This window comes from Mesocricetus auratus, unplaced genomic scaffold, assembly GCF_017639785.1.
Source record: "Mesocricetus auratus isolate SY011 unplaced genomic scaffold, BCM_Maur_2.0 Super-Scaffold_100014, whole genome shotgun sequence".
In the NCBI taxonomy this organism is placed as follows: Eukaryota; Metazoa; Chordata; class Mammalia; order Rodentia; family Cricetidae; genus Mesocricetus; species Mesocricetus auratus.
The window spans coordinates 38,709,426-38,734,611 of record NW_024429197.1 but is presented as its reverse complement, the minus strand read 5'-3'; the positions used below and the strand labels follow the sequence as shown (position 1 = coordinate 38,734,611).

The window sequence follows — 25,186 nt, the reverse complement described above, 5'->3', positions numbered from 1 at the left end:
CACAGATGGGCTGAAATTACATAGACTAAATATTAATCTCAAACCACATCTTAATACAATTTTCTGTAACTAATAACTGACTATCCCTCACATGAGAAGTACCAGCTCCTGGATCACTGAGTACAGGCTACAAATGACAGACAGTAATGCCACCGTGGGAAAGACAAGAAGCATGGAGGGCATGCAGATCACTCATATGCCTAGACTCTTCACTCTAGTTCATAGTTCTGAGATTACTGGCTAGCACTAAAAAAAAAAAAAAAAAAAGGCCACAATTTTAAGTATGCTACTTTGTACAAATATTCAAAGATTTGAATCATGCAGAGAGAGGTCAGAAAAACGCTGCAGCAGTTAAACAAGAAATATGAACACATGTAAAATAATATTACAGCTTGGGGAGGTGGAACATGCCTGTAATATCAGTGCTTGGGAGGCTGAGATTGGTAACTCATGAGTTTGAGGTCAGCCTGGACTACATAAAGCAAGACCGTGCTTCAAAACTAACATCCCAAATCAGTAACACATCCCCACTAGCCACTGAGGCTAGCAGGAAGCTTACCTGATGTCTTTGGGAAGTTCTGGCAACTGCATCTTCTTCATCATGGCATAGTGTGAGATGGCCAGAACAGCCATCCCCAGGCACTCATTCTCAATGTCATGTCCATCCTGCTCCGTCTTGGGGTCCCGAATGGGAGCCAGACATTTGATCAAATCATACTGTCCCTTGGGAGCAGAGAAGAGAAAAAATGAGCCACCACCTAAGCTTCAGGAGCCACTCATGCTGATCTCGAAAGGATCAAGATGGTCAAAATGCCATACAGCAAGGAAAGGAATCAGCGTGTTTCCAATATCAAGGCTGTTTCCACTAAAGCGGGGTACAAAGCATATGTTCTCCCTAGATCACTTCATTTATTGATTTAGTGAGTATTTATTGAGTACTTGTCAAGGTGCTGGTGAAGAACACAAATTCACAAAGCCCCATTATGGGGCTTAATACATAAACAATGCCTATACGCAGTGTATAGGTCTGAACTGTATCAGAGCAAGACAAATGGCACTGGTCAATAGGATTAATTTCATCAACATGTATTATCCAGCCTAGAATAGGGACTGTGTGTATGGAGTTGGCAGGGCACCAGCTCCTTTTCAGATGGGGGTTTGGGAAAAGGGTAAGGAGTCACATTCCACAGTGCATCATTACCACAATCCATTAGTTTGTTTCACACATGTTATTTTCAGTACAGAAAAATGTCACCAGAATATACTATCTCACAGATGGGAGAAGGGTATCACATTCCACAAACCAATGGGGACTTTAAAAACAAAATATAAAACAAGACTAAAAACCAGTACCCATAACCAGCCTTGTTCAGAGCAACGAGCCAGTACAGACTCACACTCACTAACCCTAGCCTCCCTGCTAGACACGTGAGCCGCTATTTTACTTCATCTTAGTCCTCACAACAGCCTTCCCTGATAGGGAAGGAACTGAATAATGGGCAAGGTATTCTCCTAGGCACTAGAGACTTAGCAATGGAGAAGCTTCTGACTTCATGGAGGGTCCATTCTGAAGAAGAAAAATAGGAATCACTAACGTTGGATGATTCAGAAAAGCAAATTCAAATAGAAGAGTGGCCCTGACCATGATTCCAGAGCACCTTTCCTTAACGCTGTAGTAGCTGCACCAACTCTCTGCTAGGTATTCCCACTTTGAGGAGATGGACATCCCAGTTACTCTGCCTGGGTGAAGGCGGGTCTGGGAGAGCGGTTTCTAGGGAGACGCTTTCTCCGAGAGCACTTCAGTCTCATGCTTTTGTTTTCTTTTGCTGGGGACTGGGTGGGGTGTTGCAGTAACCTTTTGTTCATATAGAACTTTTTTCTTTCAGGTAAAGAAAGGCCACTGGCCAGTTCCACAAAGTTTTGAAGGAAACAAGAACCTACACCAATAATGCTTGAGGAGCACAAAAAATCTGAAGCTGGGATCTTGGGAAGAGAAGGGAGAAGCTGTAACTGTCTGTGAACACTCTTTATAACTACCTCAAGGAACTCTATGCTGAGATGCTGACTTCTGGAAAGTGGGGTTCTAAAGCAGGGATGACATCAGGGCACTTCTCTCTGTCACTAAAGTCTGTTCCTTTAAGACAGATTCTCACCGAGAAGCCCAGGCTGACCTCAATTCATAGCATGAGCCTTTAAAGGGCTGCCCTCATGATTTCTTATGCAGTATCTATGTATCATTTACAAACTACTGTTTCTTATTTTCTAGCTTGAGAATACAATGGTGCACACAGAAACCATGTCTTTTCATCCAAATACCCAGTGTCTTGGCAAATATAACAGCATAAAACAAACAAGACACAAACATCCAGTAAATAATGTGTTACATAAATGAATTGAATTGAAGCCAATGAAGGAGCAGGAAATAGGGCAAAGAAAAGTTGTAAGTCTGGAAAACCCATAGCTGGGAGCCAACTCCTTCCCCAGTTACCTGCCTTTCCCAATCACCTGGGCAAGAATATCACAGAACAGGCCATAAAGTGCCACCAAGCACAGCTGCACGGGGACTGTGAGCCCCACCTGGTCTCACTCTCCCCACAAACTACAGGCCTCAAGCTTCCTACCTGCGCAAACAAATACTCCAGTGAACTAGCATCAAGGAGTGGGGTTGCTTCTGGAACCTTTTTCTTTTCATATCCATTTTTCTGCTTCTTTGGAGAATGCCGCCATACAGACTGCTCATTGTCATTGGTTCCATGCCAGTTGGTAAAGTAGAACCTAAAAGACAGCAAGAATAATGTCAACTGTGGCAGAAAAGTCCCTGGACTGCTGGCCTGGAGAGGTGTCTACACACAGGCCCATGCTGAAGCTGAACTGAGGAAATCGACGACACAAGCCTTGCATCTACAATCTTCATTGCCCTGAGCCAAAACCCTTCTCACTCTTCCAAGTGTGCTGTCACAATGTACCTTCCACACATCCTCAGGGTCAGGAGGATAATATCCTAGTGATCACAGGACAGCCCTTCCGACAGCTGTTACACTGACCACACCTTCCTAGGTAAAACACCTGCCACCTACAACTATCTGCCACCCCATAGCTCTAGTACTGCTTGGCTGTCCTGCCTCAACCCAAGACCTTTCTATTCTTGGTTCCACCATTTCTAAAATCAAGGTCTGCCCTACAGTCAGTACTAACACAGTAGTGTTTTTAATCCCAGATGGCTGTTATTGAGTTGGTGACATATTTTACAATGAGCAAGGTCTCAAAAGAGAACTACAAAAACATGGGGCTTGAGAGATGGTTAAGAGCACTGACTGCTCTTGGAGAGGACCTGGGTTCAATTCCCAGCATCCACATGACAGTAACAACTGTCTATAACTCCAAGATCACACTCACGCAGACACACATGCAAATAAAATAAAAAATAAATAAGTAAATAAAGACAGCAGTTGTGCTGACATGATGAAAGTGAAGAGCACTTTAAAGCTTTATACCACCTTATCTTAAGAGCAATACCCCAGGTAGATTTTATTGTTTCCTTGTGCAGATGAGGAAAACTGAAGTTCACTGGAGCGAAGTGACCTAACACTCCAAGCCTGACTCACTACCACTCTGGCCTGCCACCTGTTAGGAAAACAGGATGGGTTCTGAGCTGTGGGAGTGTGGTCCAGCTACGCTGGCCCAGTTGTTTCCAGGCTGCAGACTCAGCCCTGCCTGAGGCTCTCTCCCAAAAGAGCCAATAAGGTGATAATAAACCATATCACTAAGAAACAATTAACTCCCACCTTAAAGAGTTCCTATTAAAGTCAGACAACAAAAGAGCCAGTACAGGATACAGAGGACTCTCAGGCTTAGTCTGCCCTCTGTGAGTTCTCTGTCCCACAATAATACAAAACAACAGGAAGTGGACACATGTCATAAGCAGAACTACACTGCACTTTCACAGTCCCCACATACTTCTCTTTTCCTCTATAAATATCTGTTAAGAGCTACATTTTGTAACTCTTAGATTTAAACTGTTAATTGTGACTTTAAACGAAATATAAACAGACTGTGAGCTGTTAACATTGTGTTTAATAGGAAACTTGTCCAGAATGATAAATTATCCTGGGATGCACATAATCTGCAGGCTACAGTCCTGGCTCTAGAACATAGACAGCAAGCAGGTACATGGATGAGACAAGATGCTTTTGAAAGAACAAGATGAGCTAAACTGGCCAGGAAACAAGGAGGTACCTCTTGAAACAGTGTGGGCAAAGTGAGAGCTCCCTGATAGCAGAGGCCACAGCTGTCTTGCTCAGCACCAAATCCCCAGAGCCTATATAGCAGGTGCTACATATGTGCTTGACAGATAAACAAGTGATGAACAAACTCAAGGAGTAGCAGTCAACATGAAGAAGAAAGGATGGATACTTTACTTTAAAGGTAAAAACCAGTATTTTGCAGCTTTTGGTGGTTGTGCACAGCTTATCATCTCTGTCGGTCATGAAAGGAACTGGAAGACTGACTATGGGCTTTAGTGGCTTTTTGCATGCAGAAAGAGTCACCAGCTGCACAAACTACACCAGGTCACCAAAGCAGATACAGATTATACCCTCGGAGACCATATTCCAGTTAAAATAAGAACCCACAGGGACCCACAACATAGTGGAAAAGTGTTTCTATGGGCCCAGGCCTTACAGTACTCTTCACTGAAGGAACAGAGCACAGCAGAGAGGAGTCAGCGAGGCTCCATGCTTCCAAAGCAGGAAGTAAGGAGTGAATCACCTGGCCTGCTACAAAGGTTTATCTAGGGCTCTGAAGAGCATACTGGTCAGGTAAATGCTGCCTAGTGTTAGAGAAGAACCATGATAGAACCACAAGCATCACGTTCAACATGGCAGGTTTCCTGCAAGTTGCTGAGAGACGCACTGAGACAGGTACTCTCTGAACCAATCTAACCCATTCATCTAAGATTAAACATCTTTGAATTGGTAAGCAAGGTTCAGTGATGTTTGCCCACAATTCTAATATATGGGAGTTCAAGGCAAGCCTAGGCAACTTGGCAAGATACCACTGGGGGGAAAAAGATGTTGTTCACTTTGTCGGCACAAATACTAAAATTTGGAACAATACAGAGATTAGCATGGACCCAGTGCAAGGATGACGGATCTGTGAAGCGTTCCATACTTAAATTTAAAAGATGATTACCAATATTAATACCTTCCTAATTACGAGAAACAGGAACATGTAACTATGTATGCCTGGCTTTTTATGTAGGTGCTAGGTAGGGATCCAAGGTCCTCACAAGCACTTTATTGTCTGGGCCAGCTCCAGTATAATTATAAAATTCTCCAAATTAAAATTAAAAAACTACCAAGGAGCTTACTGAATTTATCATACATAAATTCTGACAATCTGATAACAGTTGGGGAGTAAGTGTGGTATTCTTACAGCTCATACTCCTCTTCAGAATGATGGAGAAAGAGAGAGGAACAGATCAGCCTTCAAAGTTCCTTGCCAGGCAGTGGTGGTACACACCTTTAATATCAGCACTTGGAAATAAAGGCAGGAGGACGTTTATGAGTTTGAGGCCAGCCTAGACTACAAAGTGAGTTCCAGGACAGCCAGGGCTACACAGAGAAACCCTGTCTAAAGGGGAAATTTTTCCTGAAAAACAATACTAGAGATGACTACACATTCTGAGTTTGTATTTAAACTAAAGCCAGTGATTTTTCACTTATAAGGGTTTTTTTCTTGAAAACAAGTAGAGTATGATTGCCTTACACTAACATATATCATAAATAACTATCCAAACCATTAACTAAAAACAGAAAACCACGATTAAAGTGAAAGAATATTTCCCAAAATAGAGCCAGGATGTCACTGAAACAGTCACTAGCACTTGTTTTCTTTCTGCATCTTCTTCAGTGGTTAGATTGCCAGCTTTCAAGCTCTTTGTAGATTGTCTAATACAAATGTTTGAGCTTAGAGTGCTATCTTTTTTCCAACTTCAAAGAGACTGTGGTAAGAAAGCAATATCCTGTTGAAGCACACTGGCAGGTATAAAGTTGAGGTGACAGAACTGAAGCCTCTGTGCACTTCCTGGCAGCGAACACAAAAGGCAAATGCAACCTGTGACCAATAACAAGTACCTGCAGCATTGCCAAGATGGTTTACCAAGTGTGGGGCTTCATCGCCTTCCCACGGAAAAATGGGAGAGTTGAGCAAGCAAGCTCAGGTCACTTGTAAATGCCAAATACTGCCACACTGGACTCTGACCTAAGTCTAGACGCCTGCAGAAAGGAGTCAGAACTGAGGGTATGTCCCTGTCCAGACTTCCAGCTGCAGGTCTATCTCACAATTCTGGTCAGAGAGTCATCCCCCTGGCTGTGAGGAAAACAATCCAAGTATAGTAAGAAGGCTCATCTGGGAGGGTTAAAGAGTCCCCAAAAACTGGGGCGAGAGGCACACAGTTCTCCCGACAAGGTGAGAACTTAGGTGAACACCAGAAGAGGAGAACTCGGCCTTTCAGACTGGAACTGTGCCGTACAAGCAAACTGCAAAGGAGACAGCAGCTGGGGCACTATAGAGACCCCTGAGATTCTGCAAGGCCTTTCCAGCATGGCCTGACATCCTCTTAGCATCCGAGCTAATCCACTGATTTAAGCAGATTTATACAAATCAAGATCCTTCAAAAGGGCTCTGCCTACTTTTAAGCTTTAAGACTAACCACACGCAGACTTGTGCTTCACTGCTATCTAAAATGCTTTAAACTACACAGCAGCTACTGAACACACTGATAAAGGCAAAAATCTGCACTGATGGAAGCACCAGCTGTCTATGTGGCCTTGGGACACTTAAAAACTCGTGACATAGGGAAAAGTTACGTAAGTGTTCAGCAGAACAAAAAGCATAAAACCAAGAGAGCCAAGAGTCCTCAGAGAGTCACAGCAATCACTCCCAGAGAGTCAAGACTGAGAATTTATTCCTGTTACCTCTTCAGGTGGTAAAAGAATGCTTCTCAGACACAACCTTTAGTAGAAAATATGTTTTATAATACAACTTAGTTTATATATATATATTACATACCTCATAAGTTTTAAAATGTGATAAGCTTAGGAAATATATATCTAGATATGGTTTCTTGTTTCTTTCCCTCTATTTTTTTTTCAAGTTCTGGTTATAACCCACTATGTTAAACTTATAACCATGTCTCATCATGTGGAAAACTTTGCTAGAGGGCTTGGATTCTATCCAAACACTCTTTGTATCATGTGACACAGGTGATTAAAATCACCTTAAAATCACACCCCAAAATGGAAGCTGTTCCTTCTCATACCAAGCAAATATAAAAGTTACAAACTCCAGTGACTATAGTACTTCTTCCTAAGTGACTCAGGGCTCCAGGCCAAACACTGCCCCAGGCAACACGAAGAACCCCGCTGGTACCAGCCCTGCGTGCTATACCTCATGCGGTAGTGGAGCCGGAGAGACAGCTTGTCGTCCACAGTGATGATGTGGTTCGGAGCGTACCAGAGCTTGGTGCTCTCATTGTACAGGGCGAAGAGGTTGTGACAAAGAGGAGAAATATCTGGGGAAAGAGCACACCACAAAGTTAATAGGCAGATGCATTTGGTCACCTGCTTCCAACAAGCAACATATGCAAAGATAAGGAATTCTCTCATCCAGAGACAATCTAGGTCACCTCATCCTCTCAAGGCAGATACAACTCTCAACTATGTTCACTTTGGGAGTTTTAATCACAGCTCCTCAGGAGCATGTATTGTGGCTCCTGTCAAACCAAACTAAAGTAATTTAAAAATAAAATTTGGGGACATTTCTCATTAGAGGGGTCTTACCAAATTCTGATGAAGAAATAAAAGAGCTATCTCAAAGGTCCAGAGATCCTACCTGACATGCACATTTTTGACCACAGCAAGGCAAGAAACATCTGAGAAATGTAGAACTTCGTTAATCTGCTTCCTATAATTTGTTTAGACAATTCTGACACTGTTATTATACATTGATGGGGGATGTCCTTCTGTATATATGTTTCTCTTATTGGTTGATGAATAAAACACTGATTGGCTGCTAGCCAGGCAGGAAGTATAGGCAAGGCTATCAGGAGACAGCACACACATGTACTCCAAATAGAACAATGAAGGGATATGAGTGTCAATGATCAGTAGTTTCTGTTATCTTTAGCTCTAGCCAGATCAAACTTAAAGAAATGGTAATCCTAAATTAACATCTCCACCCCACCCTCTCACAAAGTGTTTCTTCTGAAACAACAGTAGCATTAACAAGGCCATTCCTGACCCTCAGTCTCTTCCAGTGTCACCCTGGGTTAGAAGTTACAGGTGCCTGAGCATCTCAAAGTCCTCTTTGGTCACTTCAATCTGGACCTCTCAAAAGAAAAAGTGTGGACTGGCAAGATAGTTCAGCAGGTAAAGGCACTTGCCACCAATCCAGATGACCTTAGTTCAATCCCTGGGACCCACATGGTAGAAGGAGATAACCCACTCTTGTGAAGTCATCTTCTGATCCCTACATATGTGGGTTCATATGCATATGCACGCACGCACACACAAATGTAAAAAAGGAAAAAGGAAACAAAGAGAAAAGTCTTCCCTTAAGTTAAGACCATCTTCCTTTGGAAACAAGAGCCAACATATTCTTCCCCATGACATAAGTCCCTTCCCTTTTGCTGGTGTTCTGGTGTCTAAAGCACTTTAGGCAGAAAGATATGTACTGGGAAGTAAATGGGGCCTCCAGACAAGCTTCATTACTAATAAGATCTTAAAGTATCTACAATATCCCCACAATTTTGCTCTCAAAGCTAAGGGCACAGACCAGGCTCTACAGTATCACTTCAAGTTACTTCATCACCAAAAGAAGAGTTACTACAATCTTTTCCATTACAGCTTTACTGGAATACAGTTTACAACAATAAAATCTACCTGTTGTAAGTGTATATTCCAATGAACAACAATGAGATTATGAACAGATTTATTTTTTTTAGGTGCTCTAGTTTCTAACCCTAGAAAAGTAACAGGCTACTTTAAGTAAAAATAAGTCTCACCTTTTTTTATTATTATTAAGTTTCAAGTTAGCACACAAGGGCCTCACCATGGCATTTTCATATATATGTATTTTTAAAACAAATCTCACTTTTAAAAAGAGACGATGAATGGCCTTAGAGTTGTTTTCACAATCTAGCATGACAAAGGCCACAGGACAACCCTAAGAGTCTCACTTCAACCCAGCACCCATGGGAGAACAAACCAGATAGCAGAAGGACAGGCCAAACGTATGGAGTTAGAATAACCACTAATACATTAGGAAAGAGTACTGCCGACTTCACATTCACACTTGTGCTGGGTGCTTCACACAACACCCCACCTAGTGCTGAGTCATTCCAATTACAGAGATGTGGAGAAAAGAGAACCGAGCTTTGGCTGGATGAGATGGGTGAATGCATGCAACCCAGCACCTACTTGGGTGTCAGGAAGAATACAGCTTTGAGGCCAGCCTGGGCTATGTATGGAGTTCTAGAACAGCCTGAACTATAAACTGAGTCTGCCCAAGACAGCTTCACAGAAGGCAAGGGTCATTCCTCGGTATTCTATAATGATAAAGGAGGAATACACCATATTTCAGTGAGAAGTAAAATCCATGATTAGAAAATGAGACAGAACTCTGATTTCCAGAGCGCACACCTTGTTCTCAGCAGAAATAAAAGGAGGAAAGAGTCCAAATGTGTTTCTGGACTGCAGCACTGCAACACTGCAGTCTCCCAACCCTGCAGCTGGTACTCACTGCACTCCTGGGCGGCCTTGATGCACAGCTCCTCCGCAGTGTATTCTCCATTGCCCAGGCGGAGTGGCTCCCTATCCAACAGATAGAAGGTCACTTCCACTCCTGGCTCAGGGACCACCTGCTTCACCTCAGTCTTCTTGAAGCTCCTCATTTTAGCACAGAACGCCATGGCATTGCAGTCCTCTTTTATGTTTAGATACTGTAGGGGAGGAAAAGAGGACAATGTAGTCATTCCATGTGCTGTTTGCTCTGAAGGAAAGCAAGCAGGTATCTGTGGTGTTGGATGAGAATTGCTACCCTTTTCTGCTCTGAATACCAACTAGGTCAGGGATGACAAGAGATGAAACCAAAGAAATGATTAATTATGCATGGTAACTAAGCAGTTAGACTATATTCTCAACAATCAGAATAATCTCAGGCATGATTTGAATTTTTCTCTATTTGCACACTAGTTGTAGTTGAAAAAAAAGCTCTTGTCTAGAGCCAATAGTGTTGAAGGATTGATGCATAATTAGAATACTGCTGCCTCTGCTGGGATCACATAACTTCTAAATAATCTACAGAAAGAATCATGGTCTTTCCATTCTATGTCTGTCCCTCACAGAACATCAAGCCTGGTGAAGACATGAGTCATACTGTCTCTGTGCTCATGCCCTCGCCTGATGCAGTGTATACAAAGTGACTACTACTTATGCACTCTTATAAATCACATGGAATGGCCATGAAAGAAGATGACTCTGGCCAGGCCCCTATCAACTGAGGGAAGCAGAAGGACAGGCATTTTGGGTAGTGCAAGACTCACAGGTAAATTCTTTGCAAGGAAATCATTCACAGGGCCTTCAAACCAAGAGGTACAGGCCCAAAGCAGACCCAGGCACTGAGCCCAGAGCAAGGCCAATGGAGGAAAAGAGCAAGGGGAATCCCACACATCCTTCCAGTCCCTGCCCAACACCAATGACCTTCCAACCATTTTCCTGCCCTCAAACTATTTCCTTCCTTCCTGCCAATCTAAGCTTCACTTGAATTTCCAAGTATTATCTCTGTAACACAGATCAGATCCTCCACTAGTTGCCCATTATTTGCAGACTAGTCTCAAACAGAAACAGCTCTTTATCTCCTGGTTAGCAGTCCCATCACCTCATCTCCTCTCACTTCTAGCTGCTTAAAACCCAGGCCACCAGGCATCCCTGTGCCCTCACCCTCACCCATTCTGCTCCATGTGCGGTCTTCACATATGCTGATTCCAACACTGAAATATACTCCTACCTCTTAGCTTTCATGGCAAAGTGCAATCTTCTTCAGAAACCATTCCAGACTAGGATTTCCTCCAAGAAGCCTTCACTGAGTCCAGTTGTACCCTTATGCTGGATGCCATCTCTTCTGTATTACTAACCTTACCATACCAGCCATGAGGTATCATGGTCATCGAATACATGCACCTGTCTGCTGTGAGTTCCCTGAGCATATTCATCTTTGTATACCCAGTAAGACGCACAGAGACTTGCATACAGTGGGCAGTTAGGAGACATACAAGGATGTCCCCAAACAGGAAAAGTTCGACATAATCCTCAGCACCAAATCCATTCACTTGGTATATTAGCTGTCATGATGACAGGAATTGAGATCATTTAAATATGTCTCACTGTTACAAATCAAAGACATTCAGTTTTAACTTATAACATCTAAAATAAATCTAAAACACAGAATCTACTTGAAATCGAGCTGAAAAACAAAGCTAACGACTCACCTTGCAGTTCAGATAAGCAAACAAAGGCCCAGCACTTAGAGCCTAACACCACACTAAAAAACCAAGATGGAAATCAACAATATTTTAAGCCTGCTTCACAACATGAGACAAAACAAACTTGTCTTAGAGACTCTTTGTAGAGAAGAGTTCAAAGACAGATACCTTAACTCTAAAGAAACAACTAGATAGTCATACAAAACTGTCCATGTACAAGGCATACCACTATTAGCAACAGAAAGAAAATGCCCACTGACAACTTCTGACAGGAGAGGGTCCACTGTACAAGATGTCACCACAGCTGTTGAAAATGTAGACACGATGCTACATGACCAACACTGGACAACACAAAGTCAAAGAGCAGAAGAGATCCATGAGGGTTCTCTGGGTAATGCACTATGCCCTATCACACAGAAGAATAGACAACAGACTCTAACAGTAGTGGCTACGCAGGAGAGGTTACAGAGAACTTTAACTTTACTTCCTGGAGCTCTTGGTGTGTACAGATTGTTTAAGCCAGCACATACAACACTAGGAATGAATAATACAGATTTTTTCTAATTAGGAAGACAGAATATAGACAGTCCTCTAGGCTGAAGATCACAGTTTAGCGTTGACAGTGAAGACATAATCCCAACACTGGGTAGGCTGAGGCAGGAGGATCTCAAGTTCACAACCAGTCTGGGCCACAAAGTAAAGCCCTGTCTCAAAAGAAAATACCAAAAAGGTAAATGTGAATACCTGCATTTATTCGGTTGTCCAGTGTCCTTGAAAAGCAGACTGGATTTTCTTCTTTACTTTCCAAAGTCCATTCAAAGCCAATCTAAAGACAAAAAAAATCAATCAATCAACTCCAAGGTAATTAGATTTGGAAAGAAGAGAGTATTTTTATTAAAGGAAACAGTAAAACCTAAACAGGAAGGAAAATGCATTTGGAGGAAAGGGAAGGGAGGTGCCTGAGACAGTAAGAAGGGAGAGGCACCTGGAGTATTAAAAAAAAAAAATCAAAGATATTTCATTGTTCCAAGAAAAGAAGCCAGAACTTTCGCTTCCTGGTGAACCTGTCCTAAGAACCTCTCCTAACCCTGTGACTGACAGTTCAGACACCCAAAGGTGTTCATTCCTACAAAGTATTTTTGCCAATGAAACACTTACCAACATATCTATTCAAATTTGGCTTCTCTTTACTTTGAGTACACTTTATCAGAATGTGCTTGAGTAGATTTTATAAGAATGTGTCCTGGACAGTGCATGGCAGCAGAGATGGACTAGGAAGCAAGAGATGAAAATGGGCTAGCAGCAGTTCCCATCATCTTACACCATCACTATGGGAGACAGCATGAATAAAAACCCAAAAGCAAGAGTAACACAGAACCTATTATGTTCCTCTCACCCATTTGATGACAAGCCAGAGATGGTAAGAGAACCCTTTCTGCAATGACTGAGCCTTTTGCAGAAGTAGGATGGTAGGAACTAGAGAGATAGCTCAGTGGTTAAGAGCATTTGTTCTAGCCAGGCGTTGGTGGCACACGTCTTTAATCCCAGCACTGGGGAGGCAGAGGCAGGTGGATCTCTGTGAGTTCGAGACCAGCCTGGCCTACAGAGACAATTCCAGAATAGCCTCCAAAACAATACAGAGAAACCCTGTCTTGAAAAACCAAAAAAAAAAAAAAAAAAAAAAAGAGCATTTGTTCTTGCAGAGGACCTGGGTTCAGTTCTCAGTACCCACATACGTCATACAACCATCCATAACTCCAGAACCTGGGGACCTGATACCTTTTTCTGAGATCTAAGGGAAACACACAATGCTCAAACATACACTCAAGCAAAAACATTCAATCCACAGAAAATGTTTTTAAAACATTTATAAAAAGTAATAACAATAGGTTAGGCAGGAAATATGAGTGTGAATTTTGATGTGACAACTTTGGTTTGGCAACTAGGATACACGTACCTTCGAAAATACTCAAATAACAAACCATTTTGCCTTCAGCTTTTAAAATACATAAGAACACATGACAACTGCTTGAAGACTACGAGTAGACACACTGTCTCATATGGCAACAGTCATTAGAAAACAAATAATAATGCTGTGCGTTGTGCAGAAGTGGGACTTCAAAAGCCACGCTAAGAATCTTCCATCCACTTTGTATAGCTCTCCATCTTAGAAAATGAACTAGCTGAGGAAAAGAGCAAGGTGGTCCCTGCCCACATGGAGTTCCCAGCCTGCAGGAACAGCAGAACCAAACAGAGCCCCACAGTACAGACGGGGCATGTGATAGAGCCTGGGGCTCAGGGAGGCAGTGACACAGAACCAAGATGTAATGGATGTGCAGGGAGCGAGCAAGGGAAGGCAAAAAAACAACAACAACAACAAAGCTAACAGCTGAAAGCAGTCTGAGCAAAAGCAAGTGCAAGGGCAAAGGCTCTGGAGAGAAAGCACTGGGCTGGGGAAGCCGATACTATCCCTTCTCACACCAGGCATGAGCCAACTTGCTACGAACACAGCTGCATGCCTTCACCAAGGACAGAGCTGACCAGGAATGCCACTTTCAAACACAAAGAAGCTTGCCCCAAACCAGGAAAGGCGCATAGACTCAGAGCCCTGTAAAAGAGCAGAAGAGATTTTACTAGTCCCACCAGGCTAGGTTCCTTCCATGGGGGCTACTACATAATCCTTCTCAGTCTCCCCTCCCTCCTCTTCTCCCAGCTCCCCCTTCAAGTCCCTCCATTCCCACTCCCTCAATCCACTCCTCCTCTATTTCTGTTTAGGAAAGGGCAGGTCTTCCATGAATATCAACAAAACATGCATTATCAAGGCACCTCCTCATGTATTAAGGCTGGGCTAGGAGACCAGTATGAGGAACAGGGTCCCAAAAGTAGTAAACAGGAGTCAGAGACAGCCTCTGTTCTCACTGCCCACAAGAGGACCAAGCCACACAACTATAACATATATGCAGTGTCTAAGTCAGTCCCATGTAGGCTCCCTGGTTATCAGTTCAGTCTCTGTGAGCCCCTAAGAAAGCAGGTAAGTTGAGTCTGTGAGTTCTCTTGTGGTGTCCTTGACCCCTCTGACTCCTACAATCCTTCCTCCTCTCAACTGCAGGACTCCCTGAAGCTTTTTAATATATATATATATATATATATATATATATATATATATATATATACCATTAGGTCATGCAGTACCTAATCTGAAGAGACAGAGCTTCCTGTGCCTCACACAAGCTTTAAAGTCATTAGCCTGCTCCTACAACAGGATATCATTGCAACCTATAACCATGGGAAGTTTGGTTCCCATTCTTCACTATCTGCTGCAAACAGCACTATCCCGAATCACAGTGTATCTCATCTTCAGACTAACCTCTAGTTTAGCTGGGCAGACAGTAATACAGTTCAGATTGGTGAGGCTTAGCCTGAACTTTAAAAAACAAGGTTAGCTACTGATTCTTAGACAATACACAATTTATTCTGATGTTTTCCATGCTAAGTAATACAATGAACTCTCAGAAAACCGACATTCTTAATAATAAGAAATAACATACACAACATTTAAAAAATGATAGGACCTGTGCTAAGCTCTTCAAACATAGCACCCTAGATCTACCTTCAAGAAAGAATGACCACCCTTGTTCATGATGACAAGTAATTTTGGTGTTACATTTGTCCATTGGCTTCACCAGACTATGATTTACCTGATCACTTATAGAGAAAGTACAAGAGGAACAAAATCATTCTTTGTTTTGGAAACCAAGTCAAGTTCCATACTACAAAACCAAGTCTGTTCCAGAGGCACACACCAGCAGGAATCATGAAAGACACACTCACTGGGGATTTCAAGGGAATGTTAAGTAGCTTAGAAAACTAGAACAATAAAGAACAACCCAGAGTGTCTGGGTGAAAACAGTGAATTCCTCCCCCTATTATACTGGCAAGGATTTTAAAAAATCATTCAGTGACAGAGGATTACCAAGACTGTAGGTGCTGGTGTATGCAGGGGAGAAATCAGAGAAGGTCTATAGGTTTCTCAAATTCTTTACCACAGTCTTATGTAAGAGGCAAGCAACTCTGATAGTTTCTGACTGATGGACAAGTAAAACAATACAGCTTATGAGTCAGAACTAGTTCCAAATAAGCAATTTCTATATGACAATCCAGACAGCTCCTGAAGTACTCATGCTTGAGTAAGGGATAAGCAGATGATTACATTTTAAATAGAAGGCAAAACAGAACTGAACTACACAATTCTAATGTCCCAGAGTTATCATCAGAGCACAAGTGTCTAAGACAAGATTGTGCAGTAAAAGACGGAGTGATGGCTCAAATGCTAAGAATCCAAATAAAATAACACAGGTACTTGATTATTTTCACTAAAGGCACCATCTTGCCAGGGGCCATGGTATATGCCTTTTAAACCTAGAACTTGGGAGGCAGAAGATGTAGTCTCTCTGAGTTAGAGTCTACCCTGTTGTACATACTGAGTTTCAGGCTAAATAGATACAATCTTATCTACAATGAATTATTTCTAAAGCAGAAAGTACTGATAAAATGGGGACACACTCAGAGAAAAGGAAAAGAAACTATAATTTTGGGTACTCTGGGCTGAGAACCTGCCAGGAAGAGCCACAGAGTAAGCAGAGGCCGGGTCCCACACAGCAGTCCAGTCGCTGAGGGTTAAGTACAAAGCCTGGAGTCCTACTGACCTGGGATTCAATTTCCCAGGAAAATTACTTAACATCCCTGAACCTCAAAATTCCCAGTTCAAGTGGGTAGGTAAAAATAGCATTTACCTCACAGATTGGCAAAAGCTAAATATCACACATAAAGCATCCAACAGACTGCCACTCTCAGACCATGATTTCTGTTCATCTGATTACAGGTATGGGATACAGTTCAAGCCAAGGAGGAACCCAGGTTTACAACATGTCTTCACAGTCTATGACAGAGCAAATCACTGGCACTTCAATCTGTAGAGAGCCTGAGCTGTGTTAGGCTAATCAGTGTGAGTGACAGGAGTCCAAATGTGTGACTGCTGATTAGACGGCCTTGCTCTTTCCACAGACTGTCCCACAGCCACCATTACCCCTGTCTCCTCTGGCTTTTTAGTAGTCTTCCATCTAACATCTCTCAGGGCACTGAGCTCATTTCAAGCCTTCAGAAACTGTCAAAAAAAAAAAAGTCATTAAGCTGGGGGTGGTGGTGAGTGCCTATAATCCAGCACCCAGGAGGTTCAGAGGATTACAAATTCCAGATCAGCCTAGGCTACAAAGTGGATGTGAGGTCAACCTGGTCTGCACAGCAAGACCCTTTCTCAAAACAAACAGGAGCAGCAAAGTCATTAAGCTGCCCACCCTGACTGTGCCCCTGCCACAGCTGCAGCACACTGCCACCTTGGGGTGGAGAAGCAGTGTTGGTGATTCAGCTCGAGCCCACCTTGCCTGGGCACTGAACTTTGAGGTCCTCACGAAGGTCAGGAAAACCATCTGCTGTTTTCCAGTCACACCGCCTATGCCTCCCACCAACAGCACCTCACACTGCCTCTTCTGAGACCCCAGCACTTTGCTGAGACCTGGGTAACACTCTGCTGAGAGCACAGCAAGACACTATAAAGTGCTGGACTCCAGCCAAAAGAATGACATAATCTAAATAAAAACTTGGTAGTTTTTCCTGTCATCGAGTCAGAATTATAGTTTCTATATGCCATTCCTGTCACACAGAATCACTCTCTTCTAACTATAGCAGCGATTCCAGGAATACCCCACAATAGTAAAAGCTGCTTCATTTACAATAAACTTCTAGGGATGAGCAAATGATCAATGCCAAGTCAATGGGTTGGACTCAGTCTTGTTCCCAAAGAGCCTGCTTTAGCCAGAGGAGATCTCTGACCAGAGCAAACAGTACTCTGTTTAATTAAAGGCAGTAAGTGTCTTTCTAAAAGCCACACTGTACCAAGATACTGGGCAGCATGATTCTTCTTTACTTCCCCTTCTTTTAAACTAATTACCATTAATGTACCTATAATGTTATTAAGGAGACCATGATAAGATTTAGTGAAGCCATCCCCACTGCCTTCCTCTGGGTCAAAAATATGGTAACAGAAGAGGGAAGCCGGGCCAGGCCTGACAGCACAGCCCATCATCGCAGCACTTAGGAAGAAGAGGCAGAAGGGTCATGAGGTTGAAGGCAGCCAGCACTACAGAGCAAATCCCCAGCTAGTCTGGACAACATAATGAGGCCTTGTCTCTAAAACGAGGGTGAGGGAGTGGAGGGCAGGACAGACACCTGCCTTTCAATCAGCAGAAGGACTTCAGAACACCTGCACCATGACAAACAAGGAAAGCTAGCATTTATTACACAATTTGTCCCCAGAAGGGACTTTCAAATCTTTGCCCGTATTCAGGATTCACAGTCCCTTCCACAGATGAAAAGACATGGCATAGCAAACACCCACGATCAACTGTCAGTGAGTGGTACAACTCCTCGTCTGGTGCCCTTGCTATCATCTTGCTCCTTTCTGGGAAAGCTGCAGGCCGCAAAGAATCCCCACACATAACAGTGAACAGAGACTTAAACATGTACACCAAAAACTTGAGGTCTATTTCCAGCTGGTAAGAGAAGCAGGAGCCTCAGCATCTGGAGGGGTGTGGTGGATGCCAATCACTGGCAGTAGGGACTGGGCAGTCAAGAGGCACAGTGTGAGGCTTGGGCTGGGAAGCCATAGGCAAGGAGCAGCTGACAGATTGGATAAATCAAGACTAGAAGTGGGGGAAGGCTGTGCCACTGTTCTAGAAAAGGGTCAGAAGAAAGGGAAATCCCCAGCATGGTAGCTACCAGCAGGTGCTTAGAACAGGAGGACCAGGAAGGAGCACATAGAAAAGGGCAGAAAGAGTAGATGTTATGGAGAAGTGGGGAAGGGTGCAAAAGATTCTGTGCCAGTAAGACAACAGCCAGAACCTGCAGGCTCTTGAGCAAGCCTCCTAAACTCTCAGGACTCAAGTTCTGCATAATGAAAAAGTATTAGATGAATTCTAGAGCTCTCTACAGCTGGAAGCAGTTAGAAGTCCGGGCCTCACCTGGCATTGGTGGCGCACACCTTTAATCCCAGCACTCGGGAGGCAGAGACAGGCGCATCTCTGTGAGTCCGAGGCCAGCCTGGTCTCCAGGAAAGCCTCCAAAACAATACAGAGAAACCCTGTCTTGAAAAACTAAAAAGAAAAGAAAAGAAAAGAAGGAAGGAAGGAAGGAAGGAAGGAAGGAAGGAAGGAAGGAAGGAAGGAAGGAAGAAGAAAAGAGGAGGAGAATGAGGAGGAAGTAGTCGCCGTCGTTGTCATCATCGTCATCATCGTCCTTGAAAGCTCAGTCCCCAGGAGAGAGTCAGAGCCCCTCAGCCCTACAGCCTCATGGAAGACCACTGAGGAGGCCAAGCAAGCCACACAAGCAGGCCAAGTACTGGAGACCCCCAAACAAACATCACTCATTCTATGATTTACAGTAATTTGGCCACTGCTTCAAAACATACTTGGATGGAAAAAAATGGAGGAAAAAAGTTTTCCCTATAGAGTTTCCAGCACTTCTCAGTCAAGAAATCATGATCAATATGTACAATAAACAGGGATCCCTCCTTTTTTTTTCCTTCAAGACTGGAGATAAGCCCAGGGTACCACCCTGTCAAGGCAAACACAACCACTGAGCCATACGTTCAGCCCAAGGTACCACCCTTCAACTGCAGGCAGAGCTCTGAGCAGATGGCACTGGTGCAACACAGAACACACTCAAGGCTCCGGCAGAGTGGAGCAGCAGGTAGAGCTTCTACCCATCCCCACCCAATTTCCTGCAGCCCAGTCTCACATTTGTTCCTTAGGGACTATGACATTTTACAACACCCACATGCTTCATAGAAAGAAACCTCTGTCAGGTGACATGGATGGCTTATACCTACAATCCCACTCAGGAGGCAGAGGCAGGAGGATCTCTATGAGTTTAAGGTTTCCCCTTCTTACATACTGAGAGTTGAGGCCAACCTGGTCTACACAATAAGACCCTGCTTCAAAAATTCAAAAGTGAAACAAACAGAAAAAGAATCTTATCCTCACTAGGTGCCATTCACTATTTTCTATGCTATTTTCTTCCATCTAATAAACATGTAAAATGCTAAAGCCTGAAAAGAGATTTCACAGTTCACTAATAAAAATGGGTAGAGAGTGGCCACAAGAGAACTTAGTCTTCACTAGTGTGCCCATCCTAAACAGTTACCTCCTAGGGTCATACCACATTTCCACAAAAAGCTAGGAACTATAACTCAAAAACCCATTTTAAGTTCTACCAATTACCCCTACCCTTACCCATGGTGTATTTCCATAGCCCCGGGATCTAGTTTTATGGTCACACTGGGAAGTGTGACCATAAAACTCCAAGGTGTTTACTTTGTATCTGGTCAAAAAATTGACCATATATGAACCATATCTCCACTGTAAAGGGAGAAAAAAATCTAGTGTGGGTTGTCAACAGGAATTATGGGAAGGGTCATTGAGTTTTGCATTCTGAATGGCAAGTGCTATCATAATTAGAAGTTTTTAATTATTTCTTATCAACTAACTAGAAAGGGTGTCCAGAGACAGCTCTTTTATCAGGACAAACACTTTCCAATCTACATGTAAAAGGTAAAAGCACATTAATGAGACACTTTAAGGTCTTGAGATGAGGTTCCAAACAAATCTACAGCATGCCCACATTCATCACTCTTGTCAAAGCCATTGTCTAACAGACAGCCCTTCAAGTGACTGGACGCCCCCTTTACTTTTTCTGCTATTTAGTCGGGAGTGAGGGACAGGGCAGGAAAAGAATACAAACCTCAGTCATAATGCATCTTGTGTAAAGGTGTAAAAAGAGAAAGATGAAAGACATTTACCAAGAACACTCAGTAATCAGTGGTAAATGATTAACTAGGCTAAATATAGAAGGAGAAATAAGTCACTGACTCCTAGGTATTTTAAGTAGCACAAACACAAATACAAAGTCATCATGCTTTAGCCTGCATGCAGTTAAGTGGGAAGAACAGAAAATAGTAAGACAGTCACCAAAGCAGCGCCTCAGAATGAGACATGCTGAGCGACTGAAAATGTAGAACACAGCTGATCAAGACAAAAAGCATGCTGTCAGTGAGCACGGAGAGCACTGACATAGTCAGACCCAGAAGACTAAGGGGAACCAATATGGTGGATTTGGTCAGGTCAAGAACAACTTCAGCAGCTTAGGTTGAAGGCACCTTCGACTTTCTGCAACTGAACAATTTTCCTGCCAGTAAGGATAATACTAATTATTTTATACATTTTCTCAAGTATTTACCTCTAAAAGATCAATAGATGATAGGTAGGTAAGTGATAGAGACAGATAACAGATACATATGACAGACAGATACATCTAACACAACCCCTGGCCTGCAAAATTCTGACCACTACAAAAGAAATGGAATGTGAGTGGGACCTTTAGGGGTGGGGGTGGGGGTAAAAGCACTGTAAGACCAGGAGCTGACTACAGGAAATACACCAAACAAAAGAAAGAGAACAATGGGGGGAGGGCACAGGAGGAGGGAGGGAAAGGGAGAGGGACCTGGAACTGACTTGTGAAGCAACCTTGTTTCTTATCTAAATTTAAACTGAAAAATAAAATAAAATTTTTAAAAAAGAAAGAGAACAGACAGCAGGATGGTAAATCATAAACCCGACTGGAGGCTGAACGGAGGTGTAGAGAGAGAACAAAGCTAAGGGAGAGGGTTGCCCTGCCTGGGTACCAGGGGGTACAGGTGCCCACTAGGAAACCTGGCCTTCCCTTTGTAGACATATCTCCTGAGAACATGTAACTCCTTCAAGCACAGGAAAACCTCATGTGTGCACATGTGCTGTGTGAAAGCAGGGACACAGAAGATATCAGGGAAAGTACATGAACAGGATGCTTAAAGGTCAACTGTATGAATATGACATGCTGCTTTCCAAATGTACATCACCGACAGAGGCAGGGGTGGCTACCTGGCTGAGAAGCCCTCCCACCTCTCACCCAGTCCCCACCCCTGGCTGCAGCCCCAGTGAACATCCCAAGCAAGACAACAAAAGTGAACTCAGCAAATAACCTAACCTCAAATATCTCAATCATTTGGGCATACATCTACACTTTATGAACTAACTTCGCTCACATTCACAAAACCTTTGCATAAAATGAGAAGCTAGAGGTTTTCTGTAAATTACAGTGTAAGTGTCAACGAGTCAGAATTTCCCACAGCTTTGGTCCTGACTGAAGAACAAGGCTGGGACCTGGACTGACAGGCAGTGCATGGATCAGCAATCCATGGCTGATGATTCAACATCCACTGTTACTGCACACCAGACATGCTCAGGGGCTGCTCCAAGGAGTCAGTGGAATTACTTTTACAACATGTTATCCTGATACAGTCAGAAGTCAGATGACAGGAACACATCTATTATGCAGCAGTGTTGCTCACACAGGCCTGATCCTTCCTACCCAGAATTCAGTGTTCTGAATAATAAATAGACATGAGGTATCTATCTTTCCAGGTCTCTGAAAATAGTTGTATGTATCAAAATGATGGTGAGTGAAATTTTACCTTCCTTTGATGCTCAGAATCCCTCTCAGGCCCTCTCAGACCTTGGAATTTGACCAATTTCATTTGAGCAGAACTGAAGAGAGTGGGGCTGCAATTAATAGTTTTCACAGCCATTCCCCACCCTATCATTCAGTCTCCAGGAGCCTGTAAGAAGTTTTCATCAACTTACCAGGCTCTCTGATGAGTGCCCAGGGATGAAGTTTTCTGATTCCCACCGAGGCTGGATATGCCTCATAAGCCTCCCACATAAGCCAGCTGTGTACAGAGTTGGTAGATGTGTACCACAACACAGGTCGCTAAAAAAAAAAATTTAGAACTTCCACAAGGCCACCAAAATAAATACTAATACAGGCATTTCTCCAAGAGAATATCAAGGAGCAAAGTCAGCTTAACTGTTCATATCCACAGGCAAATGCAAAAATCAATTAATGCAGTCATATGCATTATACATAGCAATACTGAGTATTGAGCCTAGGGCCTCACACTTGCTAGACACTAGACAGGATTTCACTAAATTGTCAAGCTAGCCTTGAAGAGGTAGAGACACTCGGTGTCTGGTAACAGATAACCAGGAGATGAATGTACAAACAGTATGATGTGTACATAATGGAATATTAACCCATGCAGAATAATGAAACTGAGATAAAATGCTACATAATTATGTAGGCTAAGTGAAATAAGCCCAAAATTATATTACTCTCCTTTAATTATCTAAATTATTCAAATTCAGAGCTGAGTTTTGAGGCACCCACAGGATTTGGGTGAAGGAAGGAAGACAGTTTGGCAATAAAGTAATTCTGGAAGGGAAAGGTCCTTATGATTACATAACTGTGAATATACATAATGTCAATAAATTACACATTTAAATGTACAACCTACATTGTCTGAATTGATAATTTTATGTTCACTTTGATACACACAAAAACACTGGAAGAATATGGTCCCCTACTAATGTGGTAACCTATTCAAAACGGACAAGCTCTTTAAGTGGACATGATGCACCCACCAGATGCTATGGTCTTTGTCCTCACCATTCCAGTTGGCAGCACCCCTGTTCCAGGCTACAGATCTCAAAAGGGATTAAGAAAAAAGCAAAAGCCAGAAGCTACCTTCCAGAAAGAAGCTGCCACCCAGCACTTCTTTCGATGTCTGGATGGCCAGAACTTACTTGCACAGCCTCACCTTGGTGCCATCATTACTGAGAACATCTTTGTGCACAGATAAAAGTGACTTCTGGAAAAGTAGAGGGATCTCTGCTATCCCTACCTAGCAGGAATGGTAAGTAGACCATCACTCTCACCATGACTCCCTTCTTCCATCATCATTTAAATGCTCTTAATATGATATAGCACAACAAAACAAAGGAGAAACTATCTAGCTACAGTGACTCATGCTTGTAACCCTATCCAGGAGGCTGAAGGGAATGAACCATGAGCCTGAGGACAGCTTTTCATGAGAATGGAATGACAAAAGACATTAGGCACCACAAGGGTCAGGGAGCCTCATGGTTTAGAATCACACATATGGGTCCTAATTGTGGCTTTTAACTTAGAAGTTACTTTAACTTGGACACGTCCCTAAATCTCTAAGCCTCCACTCCTTTATCTGTAAAACAAAAGCCAACATTAACTTGTTTCTTGTGTTGGTTGTGTCAAAGTCATTGGTAGGGAAAAGAGGATTGTATAGTGACCCTAACTAAATGACACCATGTGTGAAGATTATGTAACATAGCCCACTTTGTTCTAATCCAAAAGATCTTGCCCAGTAGCTATCCCACAAATGATCACGATTCACAGTGTTACCTGAGTTATCTCCATGGCAGATCCCAGTCTCCTGGGAAATTTCCTTGAGGGCACAAACAAGATCATTTTTATTTTACCACCTGCAAGCACAGGTAGTCCCATGTCCTGAACCCCTGAGGTATGTATTTATTCAACATTTATTAAAATGATATTACATGGCAGGCACTAAACTAAGAACAAAAGGAGTAAGAATGATAAAACTTTTCATATGGAAACAGACTTTTTAAAAGTTGGTTTAATTAGTGAATTAGAGTCAGAAACTGTCACAACTATTGGTGACATTAATGAGTAATTCATTCTAACTATATTATAAATAAGGAACCATAAGAAATAAAATATCAAGTTTAATTTAAATGCAATAGTTTAACTAAAGAAGCATCCCAAGCCATGTTTTCTGGAACTCTTTGCACCTGAGTGGAGTGGTGACTGTCCTTTGGCACAGCACTCAAAAAAGGGGGAAAAGGACAACTGGAACCCATAGTGAAATAAATCAGAAAAACATGGGCTAAATATTTTGTTTTGTTTTTCGAGTCAAGGTTTCTCAGTATAACAGTCCTAGCTGCCCTGGAACTTGCTTTGTAGACTAGGCTGGCCTCAAACTCAGAGATCCACCTGCCTTTGCCTCCCTAGTGCTAGGATTAAAGGTGTGTGCCATCACCACCCAGAAAGTCAAATAATTCTTAACAGCAAGGGCTCACAAGCATTTGACATCACATAGAGTGTGTGTTCAACTTCTGCCAAATTATTTGAGCAAAAAACCTATTTCTGGAGATGGGGAATTAAGACAGAGTCTGGCTTCAAATTTGCGAGTCTCCTGCCTCAGCCTCCTGAGTACTAGGTGTGTGCCACGACAGGTGTTTGGCACCTTAGTAGGAACCTCTTTTTTGAGGGAATATGTATTTGAAAGAGCCTCCATCAGATGATCTCTGTGCACTCTTGCATTTACCAATTCCCTATGTTCATCTGAGATACCTCAGAAGGCCTTCTTTCCTGAGTAGACGACAAAACATAGATTTCCAGAAATGGCATCCATCCATCTCTTTCCTCTCCCCCAGTATGCTCTTGTTCACCTAACACATCCTAAAACTTTATAGACAGAGCAAGAGGTCAAATCTAAGATTGCTATACTATCAGATCATCAGACTTCAAAAGTAAGCAGAATGGAAGTTTTTATATTGTTACTTCAAGTAACTGTTCTAAAAACTAATGCCTGGGGAAGGT

General features: G+C 42.7%; 1 protein-coding gene and 1 pseudogene across 2 annotated transcripts in view; one reads left to right on the top strand and one right to left on the bottom strand.

Annotated features, from left to right (window-relative positions):
- Positions 1–25,186, bottom strand: part of Jak1 (Janus kinase 1) — a 115,445-nt gene that overhangs the window by 30,361 nt on the left and 59,898 nt on the right. For both annotated transcript variants that reach the window (XM_040757107.1, XM_005086635.4), the window contains 5 exons: positions 12,287–12,368; positions 9,802–10,000; positions 7,450–7,573; positions 2,622–2,775; positions 560–723 (listed from right to left, as the gene is read on the bottom strand). In XM_040757107.1, the coding sequence (XP_040613041.1) occupies positions 560–723; positions 2,622–2,775; positions 7,450–7,573; positions 9,802–10,000; positions 12,287–12,292 (647 nt within the window). In that variant the 5' untranslated portion in view covers positions 12,293–12,368. The remainder of the gene's footprint in view (positions 1–559; positions 724–2,621; positions 2,776–7,449; positions 7,574–9,801; positions 10,001–12,286; positions 12,369–25,186) is intronic.
- Positions 5,075–5,173, top strand: LOC121144237 (annotated as a pseudogene).